The sequence below is a fragment of the Tympanuchus pallidicinctus genome, unplaced genomic scaffold (assembly GCF_026119805.1).
Source record: "Tympanuchus pallidicinctus isolate F22 unplaced genomic scaffold, pur_lepc_1.0 scaffold3, whole genome shotgun sequence".
In the NCBI taxonomy this organism is placed as follows: domain Eukaryota; kingdom Metazoa; phylum Chordata; class Aves; order Galliformes; family Phasianidae; genus Tympanuchus; species Tympanuchus pallidicinctus.
In genome coordinates, this window is record NW_026294747.1 from 26698471 (window position 1) to 26713841 (window position 15371).

The 15371-nt window shown below is 41.1% G+C and overlaps 2 protein-coding genes across 4 annotated transcripts; both read left to right on the forward strand.

Moving 5' to 3' along the window:
• The first annotated feature begins 159 nt into the window (after window positions 1-159).
• MED6 (mediator complex subunit 6) lies at window positions 160-8570 on the forward strand. Its single transcript, XM_052693668.1, has 8 exons — window positions 160-293; window positions 1843-2002; window positions 3076-3167; window positions 5229-5311; window positions 5999-6107; window positions 6540-6655; window positions 7424-7451; window positions 8047-8570. The coding sequence occupies exons 1-8, from the start codon at window positions 272-274 to the stop codon at window positions 8175-8177; spliced, it is 741 nt and encodes a 246-aa protein (XP_052549628.1). The 5' UTR covers window positions 160-271; the 3' UTR covers window positions 8178-8570.
• Window positions 8571-8693: 123 nt separating this feature from the next.
• On the forward strand, window positions 8694-15371 carry LOC128085791 (disintegrin and metalloproteinase domain-containing protein 21-like). Of its 3 annotated transcripts, none has more exons than XM_052693657.1 (3): window positions 8694-10698; window positions 11914-12193; window positions 12545-15371. In XM_052693657.1, the coding sequence occupies exon 3, from the start codon at window positions 12941-12943 to the stop codon at window positions 15131-15133; it is 2193 nt and encodes a 730-aa protein (XP_052549617.1). In that variant the 5' UTR covers window positions 8694-10698; window positions 11914-12193; window positions 12545-12940; the 3' UTR covers window positions 15134-15371. The 3 variants fall into 3 exon arrangements, with proteins under 3 accessions (XP_052549617.1, XP_052549618.1, XP_052549616.1); XM_052693658.1 differs by having other exon boundaries at window positions 12672-15371; XM_052693656.1 differs by having other exon boundaries at window positions 11914-15371.

A 15371-nucleotide genomic window follows, 5' to 3' on the forward strand; every position in this document is an offset into this window, starting at 1 on the left:
CGCTGGAAAATTAAGGTGAGCTTTGATTTTTGACGTTCCGTGCCATTAAAGACTGACAGCATTAAAGAGCCGCCCCTCAGCACAAAGCCCCTCCTAAGGCCCGAGCCCGGGCAGGCAGAGGCCCGGCCCTGCCGCTGGGGGGCGCTCTCCCGGACTGCCGGCGCTGCGCGGCGCCGTGCCGTCCCGCCGTGGCGGCGTTCGACTTCCGGCTGGCGTGCCGGCGCCGCTCTGCCCCACTTCCGGTGCTCGGCGGGCTGGCGGCGCCGGGACCATGGCGGCGGTGGACGTGCGAGGTGCGGGGCGGAGGGGCTGGGGCGGGAGCTGGGTCTGCAGGCGGGATGCTTGGGCGCGGGGCGGGCTCGGGCTGCGCTCCTCGGCTCTGTCTCCCCCCGGTTTATCGGTGATTGTGAATACCGTCAGTGTGTATATTTACAGAGCGGGCAGCGTTACCTTCTTAGCAGCTGCTCCGAGGAGCAGTTGATTAGGTGTGAGCTGTTGTTTCGGAATGTGTCTGTCCGACCCTGGGCATGCAGAGCTGTCACTGAACTACAATACAATGCAGCGGAGTGCTGAGTGTGCTTTCGGGAGGGGTATATTAGTGCATGGAAGTAGAAGAGTGATTCCTGTGAGAAGGGAATTTCAGCTCAGTGTTCAGAGACGTCTCATCACTTACGTGGTGCTGGTGGTGCTTTTTCAGGGCACCCCATGGATCTTCAGTGGTAGCGGATTTGTTGTCTGTAGAACCAATTGCTGCCGGTGGTTTCTTTGGTCAGACTGTAACTTTGGCTGTTCGAGTGCTTCACGAATGTAATTGTGCTACAGCACGGTAATAAAATGCCAAGGACGTACATTTAAATGTTCCCACATCTGGAGGGATGTACCTGGTGTGGAATGATTTGCATATAATAGAGCATATGTCATTTTTAAAAGCTCTTTTTGAGTGTATGTAATTGTGAACATTTGCATAGACGGATTTCTGTAAAACCCACTGAGGTATGCAGTAAGTAATTTGCCACAAGCAATTTGGCAAATTACTGTAGGATCTCTTGTTCGTGACAGCTGAGAAACACGTACCCAAAATAGCATCTTTCTTTCCATTTCTGGGGGGGTTTGTTTACTACAGATTTCACCTGTATCTTTGAAACACATTGGTATCAGCTGCTGTGATATCAGAGAGACTTACTGTAATAACAGCAACTTAGAAATGTTACCAGTGCTGCTGTTCTGTTTCACTCAGTAATTTATTCACTGGCTTTATCAGAAGAAAACTCTTTGCTTTAATTAATAGGGCTCTCTAACTTTTTGTCTTGTTTTCAGTCCTGTCGTTTAGGACTTCAAAACTATTTTTTGTCAGAAATAAACAGTTTAAAACATGACCAGGCTCAGATTTAGTGCAAGGTTAATAACTTCTTTTTTTTTTTTCAGCAATAGATTCTAACGTAGTAACATAAATTCAACTTGCCTGACTTCTGTGTTTTGAAAGGAACTATGCCTTTCATGTGCTCTCTACTCAGCTAGTACTCTTGTTCATAAAATAAGCCTTATATAATACTATTAATTAGGCTTATATGAGTATAATTAGGCTGTTATGCAATATCACGATTACTGACTCCCATCTTGAGCCGTTAAAGGTATACCAACAGCTAGGAGTCAAGGAAAGAAAAGCACCATAGTTAAGATGTATTTCTGCTGTGTACCTACGACAGAACTCTATAAAATGTGTTTATAATTAGAATTGGTTTGCACAGGACTGTGTTGCACCTGCTGTAATCATTAGCTGGTGGCAGCTTACTGTTGATGGTGGTTGTAGCCTTGGTACTCAACGTAGGTTTCTCTTCCCAGACAACCTCTTGGGAATTTCCTGGGTTGACAGTGCCTGGATTCCAATACTAAACAATGGCAGTGTGTTGGACTACTTCTCGGAGCGCAGTAACCCGTTCTATGACCGAACTTGTAATAATGAAGTTGTCAAAATGCAGCGGATGACCCTGGACCACTTGAAGTAAGTTGCAGTTCGCTTCCTATTAGTACACTGTGTCCCTCCATCTTTGATGACTGAATGTAAGCATGCTGGAAACCTTCTGCTTCTCTCTCCCGAGCTTTGTAGTCCCACCACTTGCCTGGGAGCCCAGCTTTCTTTCCCTTTTTTAATTTTTACTTTTTTATATTTAGTTGCTTTCTACTTCCTTCAACACTATCTCAAGGAGTGTTGATTCTGAAGCATTCTAGCTACATGCAGAGATTCTTGTAAATCACCTTTTAGATGTTTCTAATTAGAAAAGCTGCTGACTTTCGTCTTCCCAGCTCAACAGAAGCTCGGTGATGGTAATGGCTTTAAATGGTTTTTTTCCTACAGTCAGTAGGGTTTATGTTAGGGGATACTTTTGTGTTCGTAAGTAGTCCGTGATTCTAAATCACGCTGGCTGCATGCCATAATTAGTACATAACTCCTCTTAGGAGCTGGCTTTTTAGTGTGGAAGATGAAATTATGGGATGTTGTAAATAAACTGGTCACAGATGGTTGTGTAATGAGATGGCAGCATGTGCAGGTTAACTTTCTCTGCAGTTTCCCATCTGCTGCACTGAGCACAAGTGAGGTGTTAGAGGACTATTTGAAGACTCTACAGTATAATAAGGAATGTGCAAACTGAGCTGAGTGTTCATTGGTAAAGCCACTTGTGTTTGGATGTGGTTGTAGAGGGGCTTTCAAATGAGATATGCAGATAGTCACATCATACACTGATCCTTTTTCTGTGTTTAAATGGCATCTTTATGCTAATAGATTGTGTTGTTTCCCTTGCTGTTTGACCGCTAGTGTGTCCAGTTTAGATGTGCCAGATTGTTGCAGTGTCATTTGTATATGCAGGTATAGGTTACATGCAGGTACATGTGTGGGTTTTGACAGCTAGATCAGGAAGTGCTATGAAATTCTATGTTTTTATTTAGAAATAGCTTGAGAAATGATTATAGAAAGCTTGAGAACATTATTGCTATAGTGCTAGGCCCTTGATATCTCTTCACATCCCACAGATTCTGCTTTGAGAAAGATAATTATTCAGATTGTTTCTGTTTCAGCCAGATGGTTGGAGTGGAGTACATCCTCCTTCACGCTCAAGAGCCCATTCTCTTCATTATCCGAAAGCAGCAAAGGCAATCTCCAACACAAGGTGAGGCCATTTAGTTCTTGCCGCTGTTGAGAAGGCCGACCGGTTGATCTCTTTTCTGTATTCCTCATTTGCTTGAATACTTCTGACTCCCCTTTTCTGCCTTCATCCTAAATTTAGGTGGAAGGTTATGAGGCTTTGTATTGGATGTGTGGTGGGGGTATTTTGTCACTAGTGACCTCTGGTGAGCTCATAGCCGGGGCTGCCATCTCGTGGTGAAGTGTGATGAGTGCAGTGAGAAAGTACTGCCCTGCGGTGTATTCTGAAAGTGGTGGTAGCATTCATGCAATATCTTATATGTTTGGCTCTCTAGGACTTTTCATTTTAATTATTTAAATGTAAGGCTAATTATATCTTTGCTTGGAGCTGATGAGCTTGGTTTAATTACAGGTAATCATCTGAAGTGGCTAGTATGCAATTGGGAGTGAGCTGTGATTTCCATTGATTAGGGAGAGAGCTCGTTCATGGTTCTTTTTCTGTCATTTTTTAATTCTGTGCTGTTTCCACCTTCAGCTGTGGTTTGAGTAGACTGAGTAGCATCTTGTCAGTAAGGGAAGAAGACCTATCTGAAAAATGACCATGAGGTGATACAGATCTTATTTTCCTTGTTCTTTTCAGACCAGAGTACTGTGAAATCATTGAAATCATTAGATCTTTACAAGTTCTAAGTGAAATACCTTTGGATTTTCTTCCCTTTGCGTGCAACCTGATTCAACCTTTTTAACCTCGAATTTGTTGTGCATGTGTGATTAATTAAAAAAGAAAAAAAAAAAAAAAGCAATCACATTTCAGTAGTTTTATTCTGTATACATACAAAATATTTTAGGTTATTTCAGAATAAGCAGAAAAGGAGAGCATGATAATGCTAGTTACTTTTTAACTTTATGTTTACTAACTCAGACTCTGCACGTGCATTTTGCTGTTGCACAGGACTTTGACTTACCCAGCAATGCTTTTTATTTGCTTGGATCAGATATTGGCTCTTAATATTGTAGTTTTGTACTGAAAAAGAGCACATGTAATTCCACCTTTAATGGATTTTCCAGTTGTTTCTTGGTTAAAGGTTTCATGTCTAGCGTATCGAAATCTTGTGCTTAGACACCTTTTAAGTCAAGAGTAGAATTTGGCTTCCGCATTACTTGTGTTAAGCTGTGAGGCAGCAGTGCTGCTGTTCTGTCTTTTTGTGCTTCTAGGGAAATCTGAGAAGGAACTCCTCGTTCTTTTTACTGGCTGTGATGTGTCCCCAGTTGTCTTGGCCTGTTAATTTAGGCTGGTGTCCAAGCTTCATAAAATGCAAATACAGGAGGCATTGGGCCCTGTCAGTTAAAAGGTTGAGACAAAATGAGTTAAAGCAGATGGAGGAACCAGAGCAAATGAGTGCACAGACCAGAGTCTTGGGAATGTGAAGCTGACAGCATTGTTAGTTTCCAAACTGAAGCCCATTCCGTAGAATGTTATGGAGACAATTGTGATGTTTTTCTGCACTGCAGGCCGAACAAACAGGTATTTTCGATCAGTTATTAGAAGTTGTTCCCAAACCTGATTTAACAAATGGCTTTGGAAGGTGGTTTTTTTTTTTTTTTTTTTTTTTTTTTTTTCAGAATGTTATGAATTTAGGAAAGCGTGCTTTGTACATGCTCACTGCCATTGGGCTTGGGAAATTTGGCTAAGGTTGGAGAGAACAGACTACAGAAAAATGATCTTTTGATTACTGATAGCAGGAACAACTGATGGAACTACTTCCACTTGCAGTTCACTTGATTTCTCCTGCATAGCTCTGAAAATGCCAACTCTGCTAGGATCAGTTATTTGCTTGAAATAGAGAAAGACCTAAGTCTGATGCTTTCCTCTCTGTAAAGCAGACCTTGAGGCTTTTCCCCTTAGAGTACAAATAAAACACCTGTAAGGAAAGACATAAAAAGACACAGCTTGTTGATCAGAAGGATTGCAGTTTCTATTTTTACTACAGAAATTCAGCAGCAAATATGGAGTCTTTAGCCAGAACTTTAAATTGATCATGCCTATCTTTCTTTTTTTTTTTTTTTTTTCTTTTCCTCCCCACAGTTATTCCTTTGGCTGACTACTATATTATTGCTGGAGTGATTTATCAGGCACCCGACTTAGGGTCTGTCATTAACTCCAGAGTTGTAAGTGTTCTGAACATTTTATATATGTGTAAACAGTTTGTATCTGCTTTTATTTTCTGTAGTTCCTCAGGCTTTTCAAACTTTTTTTCACTGTAGTAGTATGCTATGTGTATGATAGCATGCACGGGCTTAATATAAATGCTACCAGTTACTATGGTCTGTGTTCCACATGGAAATGGAAGATCCTGGCAGAGTGCAGCATGGCCCAAGGAGTAGGATGCATACCTCAAGAATTAAGGGATCAGAATAACTGAAGGTTGACAACTGTCAGAACACGAGGTTCAAATAATCAAAAGAGAAATTAAGTGATAAATATATATGAAACAGTAATTAAACATTCAGCTTTGAAATGTTCATACTATGGTAATGTGGTATTTCTTTTAATGAAACTTCTCTTTTTAAATTAATATAGATTTCTCTTTAAATTGAACTCCTGAGTTTTTTGTTTCTACTGATCTTATAAACTGCTTTTATGCAAGCTTTTCCGCTGTCAATGTAGGAAAAGAAAATACCTTGGTTTTATGAGATCCTTTGCAAGAAATTACATTCTTAGTCCAAAACTAGCTGTCCCAGGTCTCTTTCATAGCATAAATGAATATAGAACGCTAATCTTAAAATCATTGCTTACAAAAACTTGTACTTTCTCCTTAAATTCTGAACACTGACTTATGTTACTTTGTTCTAAAGCTCACTGCTGTACATGGAATTCAGTCTGCTTTTGAAGAAGCTATGTCCTATTGTCGCTATCACCCATCAAAAGGCTATTGGTGGCATTTCAAAGACCAGGAAGAACGAGGTATGATTCTTAGTTGCTCCTTGCCTCTTGAGAGAAAGAGAAGATAGTATAGGCAGGGTGGGAGGTAAAAGCTTGAGGCAGCACACAGTGATGGTGTGGAGATGTTCTGTCTGAGGAGTAAGTTGGTGCTCTCTGCCAGTGGAAAGAATCTTGCTGATGGGGATAGACAGTGAGACATGGATAGGAAATAAAATGGTAAGCTATGTGTCAACACAATGGACCCAACTTCAACCTACTGGTGACCAAAGTACACTTTGTTTTGAGGTATACAATTATTCTTAACCTGTCTTCCACAAAAAAAACCCCAACAAGCCAAAGAGAAAATGGAGCTGAGGTTAAGAGGAGAGTTGCATTCCAACTTTGTGTACATCGGAAAGCTGCTGAGAGAACAAAACTTTTCATTAGCTTCCTCTTACATTTTTGTACTTGCAGAGAAAGCTAAGCCAAAAGCGAAGAAGAAAGAAGAACCAAGTTCTATTTTCCAAAGACATCGAGTAGATGCTTTGCTTCTAGACCTAAGACAAAAGTTTCCACCCAAATTTGTTCAGGTATGACAGTTATAAGCCACAGTATTATTGTAACTTAGTCAGAACTTAAGGCAGTCATAAACAGCTGAAACTCACAGTGGGAATCTTCTGTGCTTTCTACAATGATAATACAAGTAATAAGTTTGAAATGGAAAGCTTTGGTTTGAGTGTGGGAATCCCCTCAGTAATTGCAGGAGTTAAGACCTTGGCAAAATGATGAGGGCAAATTGCATTGCACCAGTTCCTTATCTATTTGTAGAGGATCTGTAAATGTCAGCTATCTGACTTTGCTGGTGCTTACAGTTTCCTGTTTTGTGAGCTGAATCAGATCACCACAACTATTGTGTTCTAGTTACCCCATTGTTCTGGGTGCTCATTAATTAGCGTGGAAATTCTCAGCATTCTGTGAGATTGTTGTGATTACCTCTGATAATCTGTAATAGTTCTTTGTACCATTGTGTCTTCTGGTTGAGAGTAATGAAAATAATTTCTACAGCAACTCAGGAAACTGCTCCTCAGATATTGAGAAGGACGGCTGAGCATTTTTTCACTTAGTCCTTTTCAGCTGTCTGAGGAAAGACTGAATGTTAAAAAAATTAAAGCTTGATGTTTAAAAGTTGGATTTTGCTTTAAGTGTATTTAGTGATCTGTTCAACAGCCTTCCCTTCTTCCTTCAACTCATGCGTGTAACAGCACTGCTTGGTGTGCATTCTTAAGTGAATAATAGTAGAAAGGGTCAAGAATTAAGACTTCATTTCCACTGATGTGTTGTTTTTTCCTCCCCCACAGCAAAAGCCTGGAGAAAAGCCCATTCCAGGTAAATCTCTAATATTATCACAAGATCTAAAAAAAATGTGATGTGTAGTAAAGTCTTCCTGTTGCCCTATGAGCTTCTCACTGTTGCCACTGAGGTGGTTAGGGATTCTGGCATTGTTGAATTGTGCAAATACAAGAGTACAGAAGATAGCAAGAAAGAAATAGGAAAAATGCGTATTCTGCTCCCTGTCTGGAAGATGTCTTGCCCTTTCCATCTGTAAAAGCTATGTTATCTGAATGTCCAAATGCAAGAAATAGTCTTTGAAAGCAGCAGACGGGGAAAAGGTAAAAGAGGAAAGGAATAATTTGGTCAGTCCAGCATCCTAGTGATTTTGGCAAGTTGCTCAGGAAAGCACGTGAAGGCCTTTACTTGATTTGAAGCAATTTCAAAACAGGAAAAGCATAAACTAGATCTTTTCATCCACTCCATTTTTTTTTTTTTAAAAAAAACTTGTATAGGCATGAATTTATTCCTTAGTTCTTAAACCTTTGAAACTGAATTTATCCTTTTGAAATCAATATTTTCTAAACACTCTGAAGAATATTTTGGGAATGAAAATAGGAGGTTTAACCCTGTTTTGCTGTTACTTCTTAAGTGGATCAAATAAAGAAGGAGCCAGAACCAGCCCCTGAAGCTGTCAAGACAGAGGAGAAAGAGACTGTAAAGAATGCTCAGCAGAGTGCTGCTGCTAAAGGACCACCTGAAAAACGGATGAGACTGCAGTGAAGGGTGAAGTGATGCATGTCTGGATTAGTCAGTGCCTGGAGAACAGCAGATTCCAACTCCCGTCCTTCATATTTACGCTCTTCAGCCGAGGCTGTGACATTTCAGGAATTCAAGTCCCTGTAACAGCTTTTTCTGTAGAAATCTGTTACGAAAATGTTAATGGCAGGATGTGAGCTGCCTTAAGTAAGGTGTTTTCAGTTTTCATCTTATTTTGAATATTGGCTTCTGGGAATGATTTTTACAGAGATGTATTTTGCAGCCTCCTGAAATCTACAAACCCTTGCATTCCTTGTGTCTTGGTTTGCTATGTAAACAAACAAAAAAACCCCTTTAATACAACAATAACAAACAATTCACCTTGTGTCTAAGTTAATAAAATCCTGATTGCTAGAATGCTTTTCTTCTTTATTAGCAATTAATACCATAGGTGCAAGCAGCAATTTTGTTTTGTTTGGATGTTGAGATATGTTATGGGCTATTTTGAGGAAGGCAGGTTTGCCTAAAGAGTTTAGGCTGTTTGCTGTAAATTGCCATGCCTTTAGTATGCTTGGGATACGCATCAGAAATTTGATAACTAAAGACTCAAATCCACATAATTAGGTGTCAAACTGTTCTCAGTCTGTAGGGGTTCTTGGATGTTTCTTTTACTTAATGGTTTAGCTTTTAATCTTTTATGATTAAAAAGTTAGTGTTGAGGGGGATTTCTTGTTGCATAAAGCAAGCTAGAATGTCCTAATGTTGCACTACTGGAGTGAAGCTGTTTATGTTTCTCCTTTCTTTCCTTGCTGTCTCCCAAGTATATCAGTTATACATCTCTTCCTCTGTGCTTCTAGCACCTTTTTGCTGCATTTTACCACCTTGATTAGTCATGTGCCTTTTAGACCTGAGGAGGTAGAGCAGTTGAACATTGCATAGAGCACTTTATTTAGCCATGCTGTTTACACAACTTTTTTTTTTTTTTTTGCCTTGCAGAAAAAGATAAGAAGCCACCCATTGCAAAGAAATGACCATTGGGTTGTTTTTTTGCTGTTGTCAAAGTAACGAAACAAAGTAGCTTGTTTTCTTTTCTCAACTGTTGTCATCTTTCTTGAGGTAAACTCTAGGATGTGACAAAAAGAGCTGTACGTAGGATATAGAACGTAGATAGGAAGGAAGACAAAGATACACTTAAATCTGAGGAAACGATAGATTTTGAAGTTGTAAGAGAAGCCTTCTTTTCTGATTTAGTAACTAATGAAGAGTTCTGATGGGACAGCTATTGAACAGTGGAAAGAATTTTTGCCCTTTAATCCAAAACTGTAAAAGCAAATACAGATAAACCAAGAGCTGTTTGCTGTTGATACATCAGTGTACTTAAGTGTGTATTACCTTCATTTTATATAATGTGGGTGGCATTTGAACTGCTATTTCTTGAAATGTTGATGGAAACAGGTAATAAGGTAGTGTGAACTATTAACTATAGAGAGAGCAGTTATTCTGGAATGCTTAAAACAAGCTGGAGCTAATTGTTTAACCTTGAATAATTACAAGGAAGCATGAATATCCTTAGAATAAAAGTTTTGCTTCTTTCTCCTATTAAAGAAATTCCTTTGAAAGGAAGGAGCTTGAGAAGTGCCAAAACCATCATCTTGCTCACCTGTATGGTAGAAAGGAGGCATGAGTGGTGAGGAGCCTCAAGATTCCCCACTGAATTTCTGATATTCAGATGAAGTTCTTGAAAAGGGGCTGTTAAGGCAGCTTAACTCTATGCAGTGATTCATATCACTAGAACCTATAAGCTACTTGGAAAAGCTTAGTTAAGAAAGATGACTAGATTGCACTGCAATGAAGATCTAGGGTTTTATTTCAGTTTGGGAGACTAATTAAATATTTGTGTATCAAAGAAAGATTTTAAATTACTAGCATAGGAAGGATACCATGTCTACTGTTGAAAGCATGTAAAAATGGTCAATGTGGATGCTAGTATAAGCACAAAATCTGTCATTAAGTGGGCTACCCCTACAGTACAGTGTGTTGTACAGCACAAATACTGGAACAATTTTGCCTAAGAAAAGAATTTGAAGATTGGCGATAACATGAGTAAGATGAAAAAAATCTCTTATGAAGCCATTGGTAAGACCAAGACTTTCCTGGGAAAGAAAAGAAAAATATTGGCCCTTTATAAAATTGAGTGCTGTGAAGCAAATACGATACCTTGTTCTGTCTTGCATTGTAAGAATACATGGACAAGTTAACGAAGCTGAATGGAGTTACATTTAAAATGAATCACTGCACTTCATGCTCAGAATTTGACCTGATTTAGAGATGAGAGTAAAACTTAGGGGGGCAGACTGTCCTTGTGTTTGCCTCTCTTAACAATGTTTTTGCTTTCTGCAGATGCATCTGGTTTTGGTCAGTGTCAGACTGAGGACATTAAAAAGGATCGTCTTCTGCTCTGATCCAGCTTGAGTTAATGCCAGCATATAAGCTATTGAAAGGATAGAAAATAGTTTCCACGCATGAAAATGTGAAGTAGAATGCAGTAAGCCTTTTTATTTTTTTATTTTTTATTTTTTTTCCCAAAGAAGAATGATCTCTTCTGCAAAAAATATCAAGAGCTGTAGGAAGCACAAATTATATTACAGAGCAATGGGAGATGTTATCGATGAATGTGTTGATTTCTTAGTAGCCATCTTTCAATGCTGAAGGCTTACTGCATGAGGGAGTGAGGAATTGGAATCTTGTCTGATCCTATTATTTGCTGACAAGATATTCTAAAACAACTTTACTGGTTAAATGAGCTTTGATATTTACTTGCTCAAGTGTAATTATATCAGTTATTACTGCTAAAATCAAAGTTGCTGCTAAAATGCTATCTTTTAGTCAGTTATGTTTCTTGGTGTATGAAAATCTGAGACTTTTTTCCCTCTGGTATTTATACGGTATCTCTTAGTCTGATCCTGAGCACTGAAGTCCAAAGTCCTTCAGAGGACATTCCGTATTTGTAAAGCTTATAGATGAAAGGGAAATAAGCAGTTCCAAAATGTTTACTGTCACTTCGTTTTGGAGGTATTTGGTTGTACAAAGGAAATACATTTTTCTTTACTTTTGCTCTTAGATAATAACTGTTCAGACTTTAAAAGGGTTTTTCTTAGTCCAGATCAGAGAGATGAAGGAATTGAAGATGACCTAAAAATCTAATAAAAACATTCTCCTGATAGCCTGAAGATGCACATGTCTGCATACATATCCGTATGAACAGATATGTATGTATGCATATGCACTGCAAAAATCTGGCCAGATTACAGGAAGAGAGGGAGCCTTGCTATCTCCCTTCACCATTTAAAGTTAACAGTATCTGAAATGTGTCACAAACACAGTCTTTTCTGCTCTTTACCAAGTAAGATGTGACCATGCGTTATGCTTACTCATTTCTCTTTGCCACCTGCACCCATACTTTGTATTTCGATAACCTTTCCCTAATTTAAAAAAAAAAAAAAAATTACATGGCATTTGAACAATCAGTGCATGTTTGCCTTGTTTTCTTGGAGAGATATGTAAATTTTGGATCAAGTGTTCTTTTAGTCCTGTATTCATATACAGGACAAACAAATGATCAGTTATTTGATGAATGTCCTTCTGCAGCATAATGTGGATTATGGATGGCTGGGCAGTAACAGGAGATCTTCCCAGTGAAATGAGGTATGACGTAGTACTATTCATCTCAACAATCAGAAATTTCATTTCTTTCTGTTAGGACAGTGGATTTCAACCTGTGGTCCTCAAGACTGCTGTGAGTTTGTGATGCGTTCATAAAGACTCACAGCAGGTAAGTGAGAAAAGCAAATCTCTTGCTAAGATTCAGTTTCATAAGAGCTTGTACCTCCATTGAAAATTTTAGTGGATGACTGCATGAAAAAAAAATTTTGAAAGCACTGCTGCATACAAAGAAGGCCAGTTGCAGCTGCCAAACAAATGTTTCTGCTGCTGAAGTAGCTATGGATTGATGCAAGCTTTCTTCTCTGCTCTTTTAGTCAGTCTTTTTTTTTTTTTCTTCCAACCTGTTCATTGTCATACAATGGGAATCCACCTCCCTCTCATTTATTCTTAATCAGAGTACAAAGTGCAGTGTTAGTCGGAACAAAGTGTCATCTCTCTTTATGAAATCTTGCTGCCAGAGGGCTTGCTTGAGATGTTCAACACAATGAGAAACGGTTTACATGTTCCACCCCCACCCAAATAACCTGCAGTGAGTTTAATACCTGACTGTATAGTGATACATATACTAAACGATAAGAAAATAGTTTGCCTGCTTATCTGCAGCAGTTTGAAATGTTAAGATTTGTTTTTCCGGTGGTCTAACTGTATGATCTGTTCACTCAACGCAGACGTGGATGACTAGGAGCATGAAACTTAGCTGGGGCCCCTCCTCACACAGAGTTCTTCTGTCTATGCAGGATAAATGAGGATTGTAGAAAGCTGTGAGTTTGCTTGTTTTGGAGTAATTCTGTTTAGTCTTCCGCAAGAGCCTACGCCTGTACTCATAGAGCAGGGGATGGCTGTCTTGAGGTGCCTTTGTGGCCGTCCAAGATATACCTCTAGGCAGTGGGGTGTCATTTCCTGATGGAGCAGGCAAAGGAGGCTGCCATGTTGCTGATCTTCCCTGGTACCTCCCAAGGGAGGGGCAGGCACTTAAGGTGCAGTTCTAGACCTGAAGGTGGCTCCTCCATTCCGAGCTCCGGCCCCTCACAAACAGAGCGTGGGGCAACGGCTGTGCAGTTACCATGGAGACGCTGCTGGTGCTGGTGGTGCTGCTGGGCCTGGTGGGGTGCTCCACTACCCCTGATGATGAGCCTGAGCCGCTTCGTGTCACCGGTGTGTGGGTGACAGTGCCACGACAGCTGAGCCCCCGGGCTGATACCAACCCCCTGACTGTCTCCTACTGGCTGGAGGTGCAGGGGAAGCCACAGGTTCTGCGCCTGCGGCCCAGGAAAGGCCTGGCCTCCCAGCCTTTCACTTTGGTCACCTATGGTGAGGATGGGGCACGTCGGGAGGAGCATGTCTACGTTCAGGACAATTGCTTCTATCAAGGTGAGGTGCAGGGAAGTCCCGGCTCCCTGGTGGCCCTCGGCACCTGCGGCAGGGGCCTCCGTGGAGTGCTTTGGATGGAAGGCAGTACCTATGAGATCGAGCCCATCCCTGATGATCCAGCCTTTCAGCACATGCTCTACCGCATGGAGGCAGACAGCGACCCTACGGGCCCCACGTGCGGGCTGACCCCCACAGAGCTGCAGTACCAAAAGACTGTGCTGCCCTGGCTTCAGGCTCCACGAACAGAGGAGAAGTACATGCTGAAGGACTGGTGGACACATACCAGGTATGTGAAGTTAGTAGTAGTTGTGGACAACGTGCGGTTTGTGAGGTCAGACAGGAATGAATCCAAAGTCTTGAGGCAAGTCCTCGAAGTTGTCAATATTGGAGATTCTCTGTATGACCAGCTTTCTGTTCAACTGTTCCTTGTGGGACTGGAGATTTGGACCAAAGGCAATCTTATAAACATTACTAACTCTGTAAACAAGGCACTTTCAGACTTTAACAAATGGCGAAAAACAGACCTATATCCACGGATGCGCCATGATGTTGCTCACTTATTTGCATTTCAGGGCTTTGGAAAAAGCCTGGGATTGGCATATCTGGGGTCCATATGTGACAGGCAGTGGTCATCAGCAGTCGATTCCTTCACCAACAGGAGGCTGTCCTCATTTATTGTCACATTTGTCCATGAGCTGGGCCATAATCTTGGGATGCGTCATGATGAACGGCACTGTAAATGCAGGCGGAAGAGGTGCATTATGTACGAAAGTGAATCTGACACCGACGCATTCAGTGACTGCAGTTACAAAGACTACTTTGACCTGCTTGGGAGTGGTGGTAGCTGCCTGCGTCAGTCACCAGCACTTGGCAGCTACTACACTCTGAAGCGTGAATACTGTGGGAATAAGATAGTAGAAAGCGGAGAGCAGTGCGACTGTGGTTCAAAATCAGACTGCAGAAACGATCCTTGTTGTCACCCTAACTGCACGTTGACTGAAGGTTCAGTTTGTGCTTCTGGAAAATGTTGCAAGGGCTGTCAGATCCTTCCAGCAGGAACACTCTGCAGAGCACGTACCGGTAACTGCGACCTGCCGGAGTACTGCAATGGGACCTCGCCTTGGTGCAACCCAGACCTGTATGTACAAGATGGAGCCCCTTGCGAAGATGGTGCCTATTGCTACAAAGGAAAATGTTCTTCCCACAGTAAACAATGCAAGCATCTTTTTGGCAAACAAGCCAGGCCCGCTCCTTTAGATTGCTTCAAAGAAGTGAATAGTCGAGGTGACCGTTTTGGAAATTGTGGTATTCGGAACGGTATTCATTTTACTAAGTGCAGCGTTGAGGATGCCTTATGTGGTAGGCTACAGTGTGAAAACATACCCAAGTTGCCCTCTTTGCAGAACCACATAACAGTCATCCAAACCCCTGCCAGAGGTAAAAAGTGTTGGGGTCTTGACTATCACATAGGGATGCCTGTAGCTGACTTGGGGGCTGTAGAAGATGGCACGACGTGTGGCAGCAACAAGATTTGTATTGACAGGACGTGTACCGATATTTCAGTGCTGAATTATGATTGTAACATAACAAAGTGCCATAACAGAGGAGTGTGTAACAATCTTAGGAACTGTCACTGCGAGTATGGTTGGGCTCCTCCATATTGTGAGCGGGAAGGATTTGGAGGAAGCATCGACAGCGGGCCCCCTCCATCCAAGCAGATTTTTCGGAGGTCAAGAATAGGAGTAGTTGGCCTTGTTTTTCCTGTTGTTCTCGGAGTTATTCTTGTCATATATTATAAAAAGGAAATAGGGGAATGGTTTATGAGGATAAGGCCTGATTTCACAGAAGGAGTTAGTGGTTGGTTCAAATACTGCAAATGCCAGTAGTTGCTATTTAACACCTACTGCTGAGACAAAATCTACTACCGTGCACTTCGCAAAGACCAACAAAGTTCTGGCTTTGGATGCTCCTAAGAAAATCTCCTGAGGAAGTCAGCAGAGCCCGCTGATACCTTATTGAAATAATTCAACACCTTCTGAGTTGTTATAATCCAATACAGCATTGTGAAACAGATTAAATGTTATCTCTGTTTATTTGAAGTTAATAAATGCAGGCAATAAGGTA

What these genes read in the sequence shown, in the direction of transcription:
- MED6 (XM_052693668.1), top strand. Translation starts at nt 272, where the DNA reads ATGGCGGCGGTGGACGTGCGAG. An exon ending in GGCGGCGGTGGACGTGCGAG is followed by an intron (nt 294 to 1,842) that starts GTGCGGGGCGGA and finishes TTCTCTTCCCAG; the next exon opens with ACAACCTCTTGGGAATTTCC. An exon ending in AAGGCAATCTCCAACACAAG is followed by an intron (nt 3,168 to 5,228) that starts GTGAGGCCATTT and finishes TCCTCCCCACAG; the next exon opens with TTATTCCTTTGGCTGACTAC.
- LOC128085791 (XM_052693656.1), top strand. Translation starts at nt 12,941, where the DNA reads ATGGAGACGCTGCTGGTGCTGGTGGTGCTGCTGGGCCTGGTGGGGTGC.